General features: G+C 39.0%; 1 protein-coding gene across 8 annotated transcripts in view; it reads left to right on the top strand.

Moving 5' to 3' along the window:
- Positions 1 to 20,589, top strand: part of LOC140706570 (complement receptor type 1) — a 52,851-nt gene that overhangs the window by 2,678 nt on the left and 29,584 nt on the right. For all 8 annotated transcript variants that reach the window (XM_072997230.2, XM_072997226.2, XM_072997228.2 and 5 more), the window contains exons 2-6: positions 1,984 to 2,172; positions 3,573 to 3,761; positions 5,309 to 5,408; positions 7,924 to 8,009; positions 10,164 to 10,214. In XM_072997230.2, the coding sequence (XP_072853331.2) occupies positions 1,984 to 2,172; positions 3,573 to 3,761; positions 5,309 to 5,408; positions 7,924 to 8,009; positions 10,164 to 10,214 (615 nt within the window). The remainder of the gene's footprint in view (positions 1 to 1,983; positions 2,173 to 3,572; positions 3,762 to 5,308; positions 5,409 to 7,923; positions 8,010 to 10,163; positions 10,215 to 20,589) is intronic.

The raw sequence follows: 20,589 nt of genomic DNA, 5'->3' as shown, positions 1-20,589 counted from the left end.
GGAAAATTCATCTAAAATTTTCTGGGGGTGTCTCGCTTCAATCCCATAGAAATTTACAGGGCAATAAATTCCAGAAAACTAGCGGAGTTTATTTGTAACCACAAGCAATGCATGCATATATGTCCCAGATGGGTGATTTTATTGGGGGGAGGGATTTTAGGGTTTGTTTGTTTTCTTTGTACAGTATATGTTTTATGTGGTTTTAATAATATTTTGTAAGCTACCCAGAGTATTGGCATGTTCAGTAAATGGGTGAGGTATAAATCTTAACAAACAAACAAACAAATAACAGATTTTCAACAAACATTTGGTTCTCTCTCTCTCTCTCTCTCTCTCACACACACACACACACACACACACACAGAGAGAGAGAGAGAGAGAGAGAGAGAGAGAGAGACTCTTTTCAGAGAAAGAGCCATTGAATAGAAGAAAAAGGCTTTGGTTTGTATGGGCTAATATGAGTGCAGTCAGTGGTTTTAAACACCAATTGTACAGAAAATAGTGACAACAAAATAAAAATACAGTAGTTTAATAGTCCCTCATATTGGGAAATGATTAGTGAGAAATTCTCTTCTTTTGTTCTGAAGTAAGGACTATATTCTCTTTTCAGACTGCTGAATCATTAACAGAACCTGGAACCAGCTGACCAAATTCAGTAATATAGTTGTATAGGATTGTCAAGACAGGATAAACAGAAAGCCAGCTTGGGGTTGGTGCACAGGCTATCAAATTTTAAAAAAACCAGTTTTAAAGAGTGGACATTAAAGAGGGTGAAGATGAAAGCCAAAATCAAATAACAGACTAAATTCCTACTGGGTCATAAATCAGGGCAAAGACAAAGAAAAAGAAGGTTCAGCAAGCCTGGTTCAGATTACCAAGGAATCACAGAAATGTAGGCTAACAAAATGCTGCATTGTTTTGAGGAACTGCTGTTGGATCAAGCAGTATAAAAATGTGATTAGGCATCCTTCAGTCTGTATGGAGGTCTTGGAACAGCGTCTAGTGTGGCTGAGAAGGCTAATTCGAGAGTGACAATCCCTTCCACACTGAAGACAAATACAATCTGTCCCCTGTCCAGCTCCCTGATTTTGCTGCTTTTGTGACTTCCTCTTTGCAGTATAAAAATATGACTTAGCAATTTCCTCTTGCAGTTGCAAATGCTTAGGAAAGCTTAGTTTACTCCCAAACATCTTCTACCCAGGCCTTACCTTCATTCTTATCTGAGATAAATGGTCCCGTATCTTTAGATGTCTTCTGTCCCTTGGGCTTGGGGTTGCCCTGCTTCAAAATGTACCACTAAGTTCTCCCCATTGGGAGGGAAAGGATCCTCTGCCATTTCACCAAACGGCTGAGGCTCTGCTTTGACTTCTGATGGTCTCACAGGGAGCTTCCAGCCAGGGACTCAAGTTTGGCTTCTCATGCAGACCTTTACAGCTGCAACAAGCAATCTGTGACCTCTTCTGAGGAGGATGACTAGTTGAAAGTGAATAGGATTATTATATGTTTTATGATGATGTTCGGGGTGAATTTATGAAAAGAATACTTGAAAACCAAATTAGGAATAATAATAATAATAATAATAATAATAATAATAATAATAATAATAATAATAATAATAATAATAATAATAATAATAATAATAATAATAATAATAATAATAATAATAATGAGGATGATGAGGATGATGAGGATGATGATGAAGAAGAAGAAGAAGAAGAAGAAGAAGAAGAAGAAGAAGAAGAAGAAGAAGAAGAAGAAGAAGAAGTAATTAAATTAGTTCTGATATATAGTGAATCCTTCCAGAGTATTCTTGGTATAGAATACTCAGAAGTCTTTTACCATTCCCTTCTTCTGAAAGTGCTCTGAGACCAAGAGTTTTCCCCAAGATCATACAGGCTGACTCTTCTCCTACAAGGAACCAGAACTGAACCCCTAACCCCTGAAATAACTGATTAAAATCAATGTGTTCTTTACTCATCCTAGGTTCCTGTGGACCACCTCCAAAACTGAAAAATGCCATTCCACTTATAGAAACTGACGGAAAAAGCTTCCCTCTCTTCCACTCAGTAATCTACAAATGTCTGGATGGTTTTTATAACATCCATGGAAAACTAGATGTTGCAACATGCATTTCTGATTCACAATGGACACCCATAGAAGAGTTTTGTGAACGTAAGTTGTTCTTCTTTTTCCCCACTGTACCAAGATGGAAATTATTCCAGTTTGAAATATATTTTGGATGTTGGCATCCAACAGACTTGTAACAGGCTTTGCATGTTTAAAATGTACAGTATATAAGAATAATTGTTGGTATTGTGAAAAACCACATGCAGATTATATGCATGTATTTTGGAACTGTGAGGAGGTACTTTATGCCATAAGGCAGACTACACCTCCCTTTATAAAGATGGATCAGTGCCCATCGATTAACCACAAACCTGTTTCTTCAAGGGGAGTGCAAGCCCACCTCTGTTTACCTATATCTACTACTTTTTGCTCTGCATGAGCAAGTGAATATCTGACAAGAGCTGCCAATAATGCCTCATTTCAAAACTCATGGTTCCATGTAAATATTAAAAAAATAGGGGAACAGATTAGAACTTTCTGTGAGCTCTACTGGATTGCTAACACAAAAGTGCTTCCAAAAGTGGTAAATCACCTGCCCCAATTTTGCTTCAGTTCGTCATGGGACTTACTAGGACTCATTTCTATGTTACAATAGAGAGAAACTACTGAATTCAGTAGTGGGCAAACAAGGAGGAAACATGTAAGCAAGCACAGCCTGTTTTGGGGGCTTACTGCATTTTTCCGTGTAAAACACAACACTTAGACAAAAAATTAAGGGTTCTTTTATACATGGAAGGCAGCCACTTTCCCTGCCTTTTGCGAAGCCATAGGGCTTAGCAAAAAGGAAAGGAAGGCTCCCTTTGGGTAAATCAGCAATGAAAGGGCTGCACGATCACAGCCCTTTGATCCTGAAGCCCTTTCATGGCTGCTTTACCCGCTTCCTAAGCCCTCTTTGGCAAAGCTCATTTATTAATTTGAGGCTTCCCCACATATGATGGGCAGTGAATTAAAAACTCTGCTTTCAAGTTGTCTCTGAGCTTTTGCATACAAAGGAGAGAGAGATTTGAATCAAATGAAGTTGTTCTCAGAAGTGAGACTGGCTTATCATCTGGTTATATATAATACAATATAAACCTTACTAATGAATGTGTGTTCTGATTTACCTTACAAACTTCAGTGTGTTTTAACTTTCATTGATTGATTAGAACATCCTTCTTTCAATGTAGTGCTTACAGTATAGATGAATCATAGGTAAATGGCAAGGAATAACTCACAAAGGTTCAGAAAGAGTGGGATAAAAATGCAGACATATTTTAAGCTAAAAGCTCTCAGATATACTTGAGTTCGGACCACCATCAGATTGTTCTTTGCTGTTCTCATGTCAGTCTGTACTGATTTGGGAGGTTATGGGAAAAAGTGTTGTGATAGACTGAAAATGTGATATGAAATACTTTGTTTGAAAAGTTAAGCCTTTACTTCCATGTCCCTTCTGATTTTGTTGCCAGCTAGTTGCAGTAGACCACCGAAGTTCAAATTTGCTAAAATAAAACCGGGGGAAAGGAGGAATTATTTTCCTGCAGAGACCAAGGTCAACTATATCTGCAGTCCAGGTTATGTTTCTATTCCTGGAATCAATTCGTCTGTTACATGTCTTGAAAATTACACCTGGACAGCACTCCCATTTTTTTGTGAAGGTCAGTATTTTATTGCCTTGGTTAATTTTTTAATATTGTGCAACTGTTGTTTGTATTCGTCATGTCTTCAGAAATATGTATTTCGTAGTTATGTTAGTTTGTTATATTTTTCAGGGGTTTCTGGTTGTTGATATACTATTTATATATTGTTTTCACTGACTTTTGAGGCTAATACACAGAGTATATGTGTATGTGGTTGTGCAGTATATATATGATGCACAATTAGTGCAGTTTGATTCCGCTTCAACTGCCATTACTTTATCTAATGGAGTTCTGGGATTCGATGAGGTACAGTGGTTCCTTGATTTACGAACGCCTCGACATACGAACATTTTGACTTACAAACAGCTCCATTCGCATAATTTTGCTTTGACTTGTGAACGGAGCTTTGACTTGGACTTTGGACTGAAATGGACTTTGGACTGCCTGGTACTGTAATTTTAAAATGTAAAAATTGATTTTAAAAGTACTTGGTTTGGTTTAAAGCTGCATGGTTTTAAAGGTGTTCTGTTTAAAAGGTGTTCATTCCCTCCCTCCCTCCTTTCCTGCCCCCTTTTTTAACCTAAGTCATTTTAGGTCAAAAGAAAAAAAATTCTTCCCCTAGTGGTAGGGGACAGATTAACCAGTTTTGCATTAGTTCCTATGGGAACTAATGCTTTGACTTAAAGTGGCACCTCTACATATGAACAAAAAACAGCCAGAACAGATTAATCGGGTTTCAATACATTCCTATGGGAAATGCTGATTCGACTTACAAAAGTTTTGACTTACAAACTTCTCCTGGAACGGGTTAAGTTTGTAAGTCAAGGCACCACTGTACTTGGACTCCTGTGCAAGGGAGCACTAGTGTCCTCCCTTGAATTCCTGCAGAGAATTTTGAATACCTCACCCGTTAAAGAACACAGGATTCCATAAGATTAAGCCGTATCAGTTACAGTGAAAGCAAAATGCTATAACTATATAGCGTAGATACATTCATCATATACTTTAGTTTGGTTGTTATAATTGATTTTAGTTTTTTCTCCATCTTCTTGTTTTGTCTTCACATTGATTTTAAAATTGTTTACAGATTAGTTGTGAGCTACTTTGAGCACCTTATTTTAAGGCAAAATCTTTATAGAATAAAGTTTCAAAAATAAAATCAATCAAGATCTTAAAATATTGAGCCAAATATCTTGTTCATTACTGAACTAGATAATAGATAAACACCAATTTTATAGACATAACTACACACAAACATGGACTACAAAGCATGCTTAAGGCCATTACTTTCAGTGACCTTAAACACACATAGCACTTCATTATATTATAGGCAGGGCCTTTTCTGTGAGATATATTCTCACAGATGTGCTGATAGAAAGAAATGTTTCAACTTTAAAAATGACATACAGTATTTCAATTTTAAGGGCAAATTGTCTAGCATTATGAGTAATTGAGCAGGGAGGCAGGCCACAAGCTTTCTTTCTAGTGTTTTAATTAAATTGCTCATTAACATCATAACTATATAACTCTCATATATTAGTTCTCAATGCCGTTTTTTTTTCTAGGAAAATCATGTGGTGATCCAGGAGAACCAAAACATGGTGGAGCTGTTATACTAACTAATTTTTTGTTTATGGCAAAAGTAAATTTCACCTGTGATGAGGGGTATGTATTGAGATTTATTTCCTCCCTCCTTGCCTGACTATTGTATTTATATGCTGACTTTCTCCTGCAGTTTGGACTAAGCTAGCATACAAAACAGTAATAGAAAATTAAGTACAATAGAACTATAAATGTTAAAGTATGATTAAATCCACTAAGATGTTAATTAAAATAAAAACACTAGATTATTTGATTAAACATGTAGATGCTAGTTTATCTTTAAAAAGAGAACCAGCACATTAAGTGAAATCTTGCTGTAGGCAGCTCATTTCTGAAGGCCTACCTGAATGAAAAAAGCCATTGCTTCCAGCTGGAAAAATAAGAGGGAAGAGGCAAAGTTGGCCTCTCTTGGCAAGGAGTTCCACAACCTGAACATGGCCACCAAGAGGGACTTCTCTTGAATCCCCACCAAATGGGCCTCTGAAAGCGGTGAGACATGAACAAGGCCTCTTCAGCAGATCTTAAAACCATGGCAGGCTTGTATGGGAGGAAATAGCTTTTCAGATAAGATACGGCTTTTATTAATAAAACATAATTATTATACAAAATGTGTGGCTTAGATCCAGATTTAGTCATCTTTGAGTAGTGCACAATTGTCTATGGGAGGGATCAAGTAGAAAAGAAAACCATCACCTACCTGATTTTCACCCCCTGACTTCTGAAGACTATTCTAAGACACCCTAAAGATTTGAAGCTGTTTCTGCTTGGAGCAGAATAGGCAAGCAAAGAAAGCTGAATGAAGATGGGCTAGTTTTTGGAATGTCTGAGGAAGCTCTTGATAACACATGCCTAGTTGCACCATGTCTGGAATATTGTAATGCACTTTATGTGGGACAGCCTTTTGAAGGTATTCAGAAACTTCTGCAGGTCCAAGTTGCTGCAGTCAGACTGTTGACTCAAGTTGGGTAAAGGAAGAACAATAACACCTTGTTGCAACAGCTTCACTAGTTGCTAGTCTACATACAGATGATATTTAAAACCTGATATGACTTTGGTTCGGACTCTTTGAAGTACTGTATCTCCCCATATTGTACTCCCTGGGTTTAAAGATCTTTGGGGGGCATTCTTTCAGTCCCACCATATTTTCAGATACATATAATTAGGAAGCAAGAAAGCACTTTTTTGGGGGTCTGCTCCTAAACTATGTAACCATATTTCAAGGAAAGCAAGGTTGGCCCTTTCCGTGTTGTGTTGTAGAAAAAGATTTGCTGGCTTATTGCTGAGCAGGTCCCAAGCCATCTACATTTATGCAAAGAATACAACATAAAACTTCATTGGAGAGAGAAGGCCGCGATTTTATTGGTTATAGCTGCAGTCTGTGGCTCAACCTTGGGGTCAAATCCAATTCATTGAGAGGCCTGAACGCCTCCCCTGATGCTCCTCATTCTCTGCTTCAGCAGCTGCTGAAGGTTCCACCAGGAGTGGCAGTCCTCTGGAACCAGGTGGGCATATGCCACTCCACGACTCTCCACCCCCTAAGGGTAGGGCAAGGCCCGTGAGCTATTGTGATATGCTTAATTGAGTTTTAATATGATAACTTGTTGTGTTTTTAGTAATCTCTTTTAACCATTTTGTAAGCTGCACTGAATCCATATATGGGGGGGGGGAGGTGGAAAATAAAATTTAAAACAAAAAAAGTATGTTTTGACTAAACCTCACATGAAGTGAAATTAAAGATGGCAGCATGCATTCTTTTTTCACTAAGCATCAGGAATTGTTTGATCCTTTAAAGCTCTGGCATTAGCCATGTTCTTTCAGGTTTTATAACTGCTATGTTGCTTTCAGTTCATGTGCATCTATCTCATTTCTACTCATTTTTAAATATCTACTAAAAGAGTAACTAACCAAGACCAAAATTACAATGTAGGGACAACTACATTACAATATATGCTACAAGGATTGTGCATTCATATTACTGTGTTTTCCATGTATAAGACTACAGTATACTTTTCTCTAAAATCTTTAGACTAAAAATTGAGGGTCGTCTTATACATGGAAGTAAGCTGAGGAGAGAACAAACACAAGTGGAGGGGAAAGCAGGGATCAAAGTGATCATGCAGGGCTTTGATTCCTGCTTTCCCCTCCACTTGCTAAGCCTTAGCAAAAGGAAAGCAGGGATCAAAGTGCTGCAGGATGGCTTTGATCCTTGCTTTCCCCTCTGCTGATCAAGTCCCATGGGGTTTAGGAAGTGTAGTGGGAAAGGGTCAAAGTGATCCTCCAGTGCTTTGATCCCTTTCCCCCTACACTTGATAAGTCCCACTTAGATTTCTTAAATTTGGGTTAGAAAAGTGGGGGCATTTTATACATGGGGGCGTCTTATACACAGAAAAATACAGCAACATTTAAAGTAATGGCTTAAATTTTGAAACAAAGTTTAATGTAAAAAAAAAACAACCAATCTAAGAAAAGAGCCAATTATGGTATTTGCTTGATGACGTAATGTTCAAAATGATAAGCCTTTAAAATCTATGGAACAATGGGATAAGAACCTTCCCTTTGCTCTTTTTCTTTTCTTTAGGTATAGGTTAATTGGCTCACCCTCTACTGAATGCATACTGAAAGGAGATGAAGTTGAATGGAAAACAAAGCCTCCTGAATGCCGAGGTAAGCTTGTTTCGGTGTTTTGTAGCAAGCACTGTCCCAGAATTTGCATTAACCCAGAATTTGCATGGGATGTGAGCAACATCATTTATTTATTTATTTATTTATTTATTTATTTATTTATTTATTTATTTATTTATTTATTTATTTATTTATTTATTTATTTATTTATTTATTTATTTATTTATTTATTTATTTAGCGTTTACCCCGCCCAACTAGATTCAAATCAATCTACTCTGGGCAGTTTACAGTCTGAGCAATATAAACAAGAATTAGAAGTTCTGGGCTCTGCAGAAGGAATTCGAGCTGCAACTTCCAGTTTTCACACCTCCAAAAACTGAGTTAAAGCTGGCTTGGGGCACAATTGCAACATTGCCTCCTCCCAAATAGTCCTGGGTGTTTTCCACTTGTGCAAGATGTTGCAGGGGAGATAGATATGTATTCAGTTTGCTGTGAGATACTGCATTTTCTGACTTCAGCTGTGAATCCCATTGTATTATAGATGGTGGTTACAGTCCTGACACCCTTGAGTGACTAAAAATGTTCCATCTTAGTGCGTAAGGATTCTCTTTATTCAAAATTATAAGCCTTTAAAATTTTCTCTTCTTTCTCTTCACACGCCCACTCATCTTAGCTTTGGCAGTACTGTATTTGCTTTTAATTAAACTCTACTTTCATCTGTTTTGTCCATTCTCTCTAGCTGACTCCTTCAACTGGAATCCACTCACTTTTGACTCCCACATTTGTTGTTTGAAGTTGAAGCTTAAGTCTCATTATAAATACTATATAACATCAACAATATTCGCTATTTTAAACATTAGGATCTGAATATTTGTACCTTTCAATTAGATGGGATTATTCATTCAGGTGAAACAACTAAAACACATTCTGTTTCTTCCAAAGGAACATTTTTATCTCAGTACTTCTGCATATTCTTAGTCAAGCAGTGGTTAATTAATATTTCTTTCTGGACTAGCACAATTATGAGCTCATTCCACCCGCCACTCCCCATTTATGCTCTTTTTTCTGCTTTATGCATCATCAAATGTTTCCATGTATATTTATTTAGAAGCTTATATAAAAAATAGATTTACAGCATAATGAAAAAATTAAGGATGGCTATATTGTGCTCTTTCATCTTGTGGATAACGGCTGATCTTGAGGTCCTATGGTAACATTTTTCATTCATGCTTCCCAAACAGATAGGATTCCTTTGTTCACAGGAGAAATGGCAAAATTTTATATTATTGGGGTTATATGGGGCAGAACCATAGATAGTATGTACCCAGAATGCTGAAAGTTTGTGTTTTATTTTAAAATCTCATACAAACTAATTCATATCTCACCCTTCTTCACCTTTTTTAAAAAAATTCTTTAAAATGTTTAACTGCCACGCAATTGGCAAAGCCTTCAAGGTGGATTACAAATTTAAAAACACAGATATCTGTAAAGTTTTTAAGATAAAAACTTAAACAATAGTGACAGTAATGAAATTGAGCACTGAATCCAAGGTGGCTGATTAATTTAGCTCTTGCTGTCTATTGCTTCTTCAGCCTTTTAGTTACTCTAGTATCAACTTTTAGAAAAACATTTCAAGCATTGGGCCAAGAAAGCGTTCTACTGATGCTTCAGGAGCCCTGTATTACCTGGATCATTGTACTCATGTGCCTTTGCCATCATATAATCTTTGCTCCTGTGGAAATGTAATTTTAAATCTACAGTGAAATATATTTTCTAAAATATATTTTTCTGGTCGTGGTTAATTTTTGAAAACTTGTATGCTGTGCAGTGGTATTTGATGCTTTTCAGTGCTTTCTTTCATTAAGAATATGCAATATTCAAATGCAGTTGTACTTCTATTTTGAAATGGATTGTGTCCTTATTAGACAAATTGTATCTAAAGATGTTACTGTGAATGTATTAGACTGTACTGAGACTGAAGAAGATTGTGAGGAAATTTTATTTATTTATTTATTTATTTATTTATTTATTTATTTAGCTTATATGCCGCCCACACTACCCGAAGGTCTCTGGGCGGCTTACAGCATTTAAAATACAATAAAAAGGCAAAATAAAAGGGCAAAATAATTAAAATGCAATTAAAATATATATTCTAAAAATGCAATACATACAGAATTATTTTTCTTGTACTGCAGGTATTACTGAACTTAGTACTCCCATGACCTTTATTAAAAACATGACTACAGGTAAGTTGCAATTAAAGCTTGCTTTTGGATTTCTGGAATACACTTTTAAAAAAATAAATGCATTTCTATTATAGTCCTTTGTTGATGGAAATGGATAGTAAGAGTATAAAGATAATACTGGCCTTAACCTAGAGAAGAGTAAGACAAGAGGAGTGCATATGTGAAAGATTTAGTTTCGTTTCTAAAACAGGAGTACCGCTCCTTAAACTCTGTGAGACAGTTTAAACAAATATACCACATAGTCAAAAATATCACACACATCATTTGTTCGTTTAGTTTCCTTCTATGCTAAACTGGCAGACATTAACAAAATTATTCAAAGTAGTGTTATATTATTGACCTTGTTCTTAGGATTAGCTGGAACGTGTCATGTTGTTTTGAACCAACTATAACTAATATAAACCATTGTAAACTATTGTGCCATGCTGTACTTTTAAACATACTTTCATTCTCATTGCAACCTTTTCTTTATCCCCTTTAATCATTTTAAAGATCTTATAAGCACAAAATTTCCTGTGTTGATGCTACCCCAACGCTTTTGGAATTTCCAGTGCTAATTTTGCTTATCTTTTGATTTGTCACGGTGTCCACCTCATTTCAGCAGCAGTTGCAAACCAACCTGGAATGATCAACATGGAACTGAATATTTTTAATTAGATCAGTCCTGTGCCCATCCCTAGGGTTCAAAATACCCTATTTACTGAAGATACCACAATTTATTTCATACTTTAGCACATGGAACTCTTATCTGCTTGTACAGTGATGCCTCAACTTATGAACGTCTTGACTTGCGAACAATTTGAGTTACGACCAGCTCCGGTTGCAAAATTTTGCTTTGACTTGTGACCAGAGCTTTGAGTTACGACAGGAAAAAAAGGCGGGGAAAAAGGTGGGGAAATTTGAACTGCTAACCATTGTTGACAAAGAGGCTGCTTCTTGGTAGCTCTTTCGCCCCAGCAGTTAAGAGTGTGCGTTGAGATACAACCAAAAAATGGCCGAAACAGATTAATAGCATTTCAATGAATTCTAGTGGGAAATGGTGCTTTGAGTTAGGACCATCTTCTGGAATAGATTAAGTTCATAAATTAAGGCACCACTGTACATGTTACACGTATATAGGGGCCCACGCACCCCAGCAACCTTTGTATATATTTTTGAACTTTTTAAAAAGTTAGGTGATCCAGAGTAATTTGAAATTTGTCCAGGTTGTAACTGAACCATGTATGCATGTGTTGCTCAAGATGATTCCATTCCCAAATGTTGGTCAATAAAAGGTTCCTTTTTCTTCCATTCTTCTATCGAACATAAGTATACAAAGGTTCAGATTTGAAGTAGGGAGGAAGCCTTGAGTTTGCATTAGTGAAAGGAAACCTCCTGCTCAGAAGTTCTGTAAGATCCAGCAATAACTTCAGAGTGCATAGGAGTATTTCTTCTCTTTCAGCACACGGAATCTATTCTAGTGTTAGAAATCCATCTATTAGCACCATGAATAGTAGGAAATGGTCGGTTTAATCGCTTCACTGTCTAGGGATGCTCTCCACATGAGTTAGAACTCTGGAAACATTGCGAGCCACCACAAATAGGGAAGTTCTGTCTTCATATTCATTATTCTTCCACACGGAAGAGGGTGGTAGAAATTGAGGGAATTTAGCACAAAATGCTTTCTTCTATTCATAGTAACTCTTTGCAGGTATAGAAGAGCTTGCTGCTGTGTTAGTCTGTGCAAGCATATCAGGCAAAAACAAAACAAAAACTTTAAAAAAGACAAAAGCATTGCTGCAGTTTAGACTTATATTTTAATTAAGATTTCATGGAGCTTTTTAGCCTACCTTGCCTGACATGAGGTGGAAAACACGGATTAACACTTTAAAATATTCAGGCGGGACTCCTAATAATCAGTGGTGTCTTGCTGCATTTCACATGTGCCATAATTTATGATCTTTGTTTGATTTTCAGTTCTGTAAACATCCCAGCAAGGAAAAAAATCAGGGTAAAGCCACATGGTCGTGGAAACAATACAAATGCAGGTGTAGGTGATACCTTTAATCAACCATTAAGAATATAAAACTAAAATAAATTCGGTTTTTTACTATTTTTAATGGTTAATTAAAGGTACTGTATCATCTACTCCTGCATTTTATTGATCCCAGCAAGAGACACAAAATCAGGCAAAAGCAGAGAGACAAGAATTTTAAAGACCAACTATAGGCATTGACATCATTAAAGGAAACAACGGGAACAATGTGTATTGATACAACAGACTGTACTTTTGAGTCTTGTTCTGAAATATGGGTGTGGTGGTTGTGAAGGAAAGTAACAGTAGATATCATAATTATATTTGGTAATGACTAAAGAAACCTTGACGGATAGTCAGTCTATTTATATGTATGTCCATCATGTGAATAAATTTTTATCTCAGTGGTTTCTCTCTGCATTTCTGTTTTGTAGTATTTTTCCAAAATAGCAACTTTCATATTTTGAGAAGAGTGTCCTGGTAGACTGAAGTGGTTTAAGACAGGTTTCTGTGTATTGTATTTCTGATGTCTGATTTATGTCCATTAATTCTTTTGAGGAGATTGTCCTATGTAGAGTGCAGAGGGCCACTCTCAAGCAATATTATTAACTCTGTTTTATATCAGTAAGAGTATCACTTAAGAAAAAAAAGGTTTTGCAAGAAGGTTCATATTTCCCATAGTTAAATTTAGTCAAGCCGTTCTGAACATAGCAAAATATGCACACTTCTATCATACTTAGACAAGTACAGTACTTTTAATTTTTAAAATGCTCATACTTCATGTTTTTAAAAGCTGAGACCATAGTGTCTATTTTTTAATTTTCTTCATTTACAACATTTGCATTCCATCTTTCTTCCATCCAAGAAAAAAAGCAGAGAAAAAAGCAAAGGGGAAAAAAGCAAAAATAAATCAATAATAATAATAAAAATAAAAAAGTAAAGTGTAACACTTAAAACACTCTCTGGGCAGTTTACAATTTAATTATGCAGAAAACTCAACACATGCTACACCTACTGCTTCCAGGGAGTCTCCTATCTCCTTAGTGTCTTATTTCGGTATACAGTAGTTGCTACATCTAATGCTCACAGACTATGCTCTGTAACCTTTTAAAAACACAGTAATGCTCTCTAGCCTGTCTATGTATCTTCCCTAGAGGAATGGGCAGGATTGTTGAAATTTATTCCATGACGTTATAATGGTGATGTAGTATTTTCCCCCTACTGATAGTGAGCTCTTTAATTGTTCTACAAAATATTCATTTAAACAAATCTATCCACCACCACCACCCCGTATTTCCTCATTCTTGTGAAAAATAAGAATGGGTGTAATGGGACAAAATGGGTGAGGCTGCTAGATATGTTTTTTAAAAAAATACTTTCATATTTTGCCTTGTTTTGAATGACACATTTCCTTAGGGTGGAAATAGCTTTCTCTAATATGGTTACAAAAAATGTGGCAACAAGGACCACACCTCCATCAAAGGATTACTTTTTGACTTCTACATACAGATCAATCCAGAATGTAAAACTACATTACTTAGCCATAAAGCTATTCCAATGCTTGTGCACAGGCTTTCAAACTGTCTCCTTTGACTAGTTGTTTAGGCAGTTCTAAATTCACACAGGGTGTAAATGTTGATAATAAAGTCAATTTCCTCTCCTATGTTGGTTCAATGTAATTCTTACATTTATAGTATATCTGCTCATATTAGAAAGGAAAAGCTGTAATAAACCTCGTAGGTCTCCAAAACCCTAACAGGGATATTCAAGCATCTGCTTATATATTGAGGCTTTACTGAGAAAGTCAGCAGAGTAAATGAAAAATTATGAAATATACAGTATACCTCGGTACTTCTGCCTGAAAGTACTACAGTACTGTATAACGTTCAGACCTGTGTTAGGAAATAGGGGCTGCTACATTACGCCTAATTCTTGGTTGTGAGCAGTAAAAAACTGAATTTTAATGTGACGCAGAAAACCAGTGCTGGGAAGTGACGCGTCCTGCCTGTATTCTCATCGCTGCTTGTTACTGAAGTCTTCCGAAAGCGGGAAATGAGTATGAAGCAAATATAAAATACTCCTGCAGGCCCGTTAGGAGCCCATTTTCTGGCCCTCGTAAACCTTCACTTTGAGCGGACGAAACCACCTCCAGGTTTATTACTGAGCCCCCTTTATTTCCGATCGTCACAACAGCTACAACTCCGAGGCACGTTTGCTTGCCACCCCCAAAAATTGAAAATCCTCAGTGGCGCTTGCTTCCAAACACGTGTTCAGGTCCGATCGCTGGTGACCTCCGTGAGACCCCTTTAACTCCGAAGCGCCACTCCGCCCTGCGCGTAACCGTCCCGAGAAACCGCATTTCCCCCGCAGCCCTCCGATGAACTCGCCCTCGTTCCAAGGCGTGGCGAGCATGCGCTCTTCTTGCGAAGGGCAACGCGCGTGTTTCCGGTGGGGGGGGAGGCGTTGTTACGTGAAGGCTTGACAACGGGCCGGGGGGGGGCGAGAGGGGTGTGTGTCTATTCGCTTTCTCTCCCTCCCCGCCCCATGAGGAGGCGATGTCGGTGCGGGCTTAGCCGCTGAAGTGTAGCCCCCGAAATAGCACCGCGATTCAAAATAGGAACCGGAAAAGGCGTGTTTCCTTCCAGTGTATAGATTACGGGATCTCGCCCGGCCCCTCTGGTTCAATTTTGGTTTGGACGCGAGAAGCGGTTTTCTTTGCCTCTTGTCTTGGTTGCTGCGATGGCGTTGCTTCTTTGCTGCTGGAAGGGGTGCCTGACACGGACGTTGCTGCTGCTGCTTTGGCTGCTGTCGCTTGAAGTTCAAGGTCTATAATGGAGGGGCTTGTTGGCCGCTCCTATTCCTTATTGTTATTGCTGTTATTATTATTATTATTATAAATGAGAGAGGCTGCGGTTTTCTCTTCGTCTGAAGACTTGAGAGGCATGGCGATGCTCCTGTCTGTGCTCAGATAAACTGTTTAATATATATACTGTATATATATATTGGTGCCACAAGAACCTTACTCAGAATATAGCCTCCTCCAGATATTTTGCCAAAAATAACTTCCTCTTTTTTAGTCTTTGTTTCCAGAGGTCAGTTTGCACAGAGCAAAAATAACCTCCCGTTAAAGTATCCTATGACAGTTTAAGGACTAACAAATCTATTATACACTGAGAGATGTTGTAGACTAACCTACTCTACTACAAGAATTTTGTCTCTTAACACGTTTGTAAAATAAACTTCCACTATGATCAAATGGGCTATAGGCCCATGAAACTCTACATTATCATAAAGCAGTTCTTATGGTGCCAAGGAATTAAAAGGTAGGGATGTAATACCCATAACACTTTATTCCCTCATTTCTTTTTGTTTTCAAACTGTAGCCATATAGCTAAGTCTTTGTCTGTCTTTGGTATGGTTTCCTTTTGGTTAAGTTTTCAGTTCATTTTGGAGTTTTGGGGAGCTGTTATCTGAAACATTAACTTTTCTAAACCCTGCCTTCCCAAAATTATTCAGGGCTTTAAAGTTTAAAGTTATCACTTTGAATTAGGGATGGAAGTTTAACAGCACCTGACTCACACAGTTCAGGTATTTTGGTCCCTACAAGCATAAGAGCAACTGCATTCTGTACCACCTGTGGTCTTTAGATTGTCTTTCAAAGGAGCACTATAGGAACTCATTGTAGTATCTAGTCAGTTTCATTTGCACAATAACTTCTTTATTTTAATCCTTTTGATTTACCTTATTTTTATATAAATTAATGCCCCCTGTTACCTATTTAATTCAGCTATACATAACCATTTCATTCAACCTCAAATATTAAATCTACTGAATTTTATCTTATTTACATTTGCACTTAAGTCAGTTGACATTGGGAATTTCTTTGGTTCTATTTATTTTTTCTGTACTTGGTGTCTCTGATTTGCAGTTGTTGTTGTTTAGTGGTTAGGTCGTGTCTGACTCTTCGTGACCCCATGGACCAGAGCACGCCAGGCCCTTCTGTCTTCCACTGTCTCCCGGAGTTGGGTCAAATTCATGTTGGTAGCTTCGATGACACTGTCCAACCATCTCATCCTCTGTCGTCCCCTTCTCCTCTTGCCTTCACTCTTTCCCAACATCAGGGTCTTTTCCAGGGAGTCTTCTTTTCTCATGAGATGGCCAAAGTATTGGAGCCTTAGCTTCAGAATCTGTCCTTCCAGTGAGCACTCCAGGTTGATTTCCTTCAGAATGGATAGGTTTGTTCTCCTTGCAGTCCAGGGGACTCACAAGAGTCTCCTCCAGCACCACAATTCAAAAGCATCAATTCTTCAGTGGTTAGACTTCTTTATAGTCCAGCTCTCACTTCCATACATCACTACTGGAAAAACCATAGGGTTGACTATGCAGACCTTTGTTGGCAAGGTGAGTCTCTGGTTTTTAAGATGCTGTCTAGGTTTGTCATCGCTTTCCTCCCAAGAAGCAGGCTCTTTTAATTTTATGGCTGTTGTCACCATCTGCAGTAATCATGAAGCCCAAGAAAGTAAAATCTGACACTGCCTCCATATCTTCCCCTTCTATTTGCCAGGAGGTGACGGGGCCAGTGGCCATGACATTTTTTTTTATGTTGAGCTTCAGACCATTTTTGCACTCTCCTCTTTCGCCCTCATTAAGAGGCTGATTTGCTTAATTAATTATTATTTCTTAATTATTATTGTTTAATCTTCAAACATCTACTTCTGCTGCATTGACTACGCAAAAGCCTTTGACTGTGTGGACCACAGCAAACTATGGCAAGTTCTTAAAGAAATGGGAGTGTCTGATCACCTTATCTATCTCCTGAGAAATCTATATGTGGGGCAGGAAGCAACAGTTAGAACTGGATATGGAACAACTGATTGGTTCAAAATTGTGGAAGGCTGTATATTGTCTCCCTGCTTACTGAACGTATATGCAGAATACATCATGCGAAAAGCTGGATTGTATGAATCCCAAACCAGAATTAAGATTTCCAGAAGAAATATCAACAATCTCAGATATGCAGATGATACCACTCTGATGGCAGAAAGTGAGGAGGAATTAAGGAACCTCTTAATGAGAGGGTGAAAGAGGAGAGTGCAAAAAATGGTCTGAAGCTCAACATCAAAAAAACCAAGATCATGGCCACTGGTCCCATCACCTCCTGGAAAATAGAAGGGGAACATATGGAGGCAGTGTCAGATTTTTCCTTCTTGGGCTCCATGATGGTGACAGCAGCCATGAAATTAAGACGCCTACTTCTTGGGAGGAAAGCGATTACAAACCTAAACAGCATCTTAAAAAGCAGAGACATCACCTTGCCAACAAAGGAAATCAACCTGGAGTGCTCACTGGAAGGACAGATTTTGAAGCTGAGGCTCCAATACTTTGCCCAACTCATGAGAAGAGTCCCTGGAAAAGACCCTGATGTTGGGAAAGTGTGAAGGCAAGAAGAGAAGGGAATGACACAGGACGAGATGGATGGACAATGTCATCGAAGCTACCAACATGAATATAACTAAACTCTGGGAGGCAATGGAAGACAGGAGGGCCTGGTGTGCTCTGGTCCATGGGGTCACGAAGAGTTGGACATGACTAAACAACAACATTGTGCTTTCTATTTAATTACACTTTACACTTAAGGAGACTTGAAAGCCTCTCACCCAGTGAAGGGAACATAAATACTATTCAAGTGATTGTGAGCAGAGGAAGATTATGGTGTTGGCGCTGTAGCTTTTAAATCCCGAAGAACGGAACAGATACTTGAAGGCTGTTGCCTGTTTCAGTTTTGTTGTCAGCTCGCAGTCACCTGCTCAGTCAACCTTCTGCTCTATCCCTGATGTTGTTAAATGCCAGATCTGCTTTAAATAAAGCCTAAGCCATTCAGGATTTAATATTGGATTAGGGTACAGATCTGGCCAGGTATTCCATCTAATATCCTGAGTATTCCATCCAATATCAAGGCAGACTGGAGGGATGGGAGTTGCCATCATTTGCCCTGTCATGGTCTGATCACAACCTAATAAAATGCAGCCTTTTACTTGCACTCCCTGTCTCCATGGGGAGCCAGGGCCCCTTAAGATGGTCCACCCTTGCAGGCTATTGAATCCAATTGCTTGCCAAGATGATATGTGGAGAATACTGGCTGATCTGGTTGGTGCTCCTGTTGAAGTTCTGGTTGAAGGACGGTATGCTGCTGCTACCAGAGCTGCTGACACGATCGCACCCAAATGCCCACCCCCATTCCCGAGCCTGCCCAGCCTCTTGGTATAACCAGCAGCTATGGGCGATGAAGCAGAGGAGGAGGAGGCTGGAGAGCATCTGGTGATGGGTCCTGACAGAATCAAACTGAAAAGCTGCAAAAATCGTGCTGAGTGTCTATTTAGCTAAGGTGAAGGCCACAAGGAGAACATACTTTGCTACCCAGATACGTGAAGTGCAAGACCATCAGGTTGAACTATTTTGTATAGTATGCAATTTATCTGGGATCAGTCACAGTAATAGGCCTCCCAGTAGCACTTCCTGTGACCAATCTGTGGCATTTTTAAAACAGTGGAAGCTATCCACTGGGACCTTGACCACCATTTTTCTTGAGTGGATCGAGCCAAGACATCCACTGCACTGCCTTGTCTGGTGAGTTTAACACAATTTCAACCTGTCACGTAAGTAGAGGTTAACAGGGTACTTGATTGCTGCAAGGCCATCACAGCCTCCCTAGATCCTTGTCAGCTTGGCTTATAAAAGCTTCCAAAGCAGTGACAATAGAATAGGCCACTGCTGTTATTAGTGGGCCTCTCTTTGAGGGCAGGGTCCCTCCTTAAGCCCTCAAGGAGACACTCATTAGGCCTATTTGTAAAAAAACCTAACTTGGCAGCGGATGATATTAACAACTACAGACCTATTGCCAATGTGCCTTTTCTGAGCAAGCTAGTGGAGAGGGTGGTGGCCGACCAGCTACAGGAGACCGATGACCTCAATCTGTTCCAGTCTGGGTTCCGGCCACATGATAGTGTGGAGATGGCATTTGTTGCCCTGCAAGATGACATTTTGAGACAGATAGACAGAAGCTAAAAGTCCTTGCTGGTGCTCCTTGATCTCTCTGTGGCCTTTGATACCGTCAACCATGGTATCCTCCCGGGGATGCTTTCTGGGTTGAGGATCGGTAGCCTGGCTTTAGCCTGACTCTGGTCTTTCCTAGAGGTCCGTCCTCAGAGAATGCAGCTTATAAACACTTCATGTCACCATGAGTGAGTCTGTACATATTTCTAGTGTATTTTGGCTTTCTGTTTAATTCTAAGATGTATTGGGAGGCAATCTTGGCTGAAAAGTCAGGATCCTTATGATTAATATAGTGATTATATATTGTCCCACAGCACTTATAGCACTCTCTGGGTGGTTTACAATGTAATTATGCAAGGCTACACAATGCCCCCCTCCGCAAGCTGGGTACTTAGTTTACTGACCTCAAAAGGGTGGGAGGCTGAGTGAACCTCAGGCTCGCTACTAGAGCCTGTTGGGATTGAACTCAGGATGTGAGCAAAGTCTTGACTGTAGTACTGCAGGTTAATTGCTATGCCACAAGGCTCTAAATCAAATAATAAGTTGCACAATGTAGTAAAGACGGTACTTGCAAACTTGAATACCTTTAACTTTCTGAGTGGCAGGGTCTATGGCATTTGAGGGTGGCTATTAGAGATAGGGCCTTTGTATTCGTGTACAGATATGAAGCCCGCTGGCACAGGTGGCTGGCATAATGAACACCCACTCCCAGACTCCACCAGACCACTTACCATGTGGCGCGTGTGGCTGGGCATCATATTCTGTGCCCCAATCATGGCAGTAGCTTGGCTGCCACAACCTTGTATTCCTGCTTGCCCAGCCACTCAGGCAGGGAACAGGAGGACGAGTCTCCCCGCTCAGTAGTGGAGTGGCTGGGCGAGCAGGGAGGTAGAGCTGTACAGCCAAGTTACTGCTGTAGTAGGGACACAGAAGATGACACTGCCACTGTGCCATGCAGTAAGTGGTCCAGCAGGGTCTGGAGGTAAATGTTCTTCAAGGCAGCTACCTGTGCCAGCAGGCTTTGTATATGAATATGAAGCTCCCATTTCTAGTGATTATGTTTTGAATAGGTGGATAACTCACTTTACAAAAGACATGCATCTCATTTGTTATGGACAAATCTATCTGTCTGCAGTTTTCTCCTGACTGGGGGAGCTATCGTGGTGAGGCTCTATTTTGAAATATAACACTACCCCACAGTCTGGGAGTAATGTGTTGTGGGAATGCATGTAAAAGGAGATTGTAAAGTGGAATTGTAACAAATTTGTACAAAGATAAATGGAATAAACCTAAAAGCTAATATTATAT

The sequence above is a fragment of the Pogona vitticeps genome, chromosome 4 (genome assembly GCF_051106095.1).
Source record: "Pogona vitticeps strain Pit_001003342236 chromosome 4, PviZW2.1, whole genome shotgun sequence".
In the NCBI taxonomy this organism is placed as follows: domain Eukaryota; kingdom Metazoa; phylum Chordata; class Lepidosauria; order Squamata; family Agamidae; genus Pogona; species Pogona vitticeps.
This window is presented reverse-complemented; position numbering and strand designations above follow the sequence as displayed.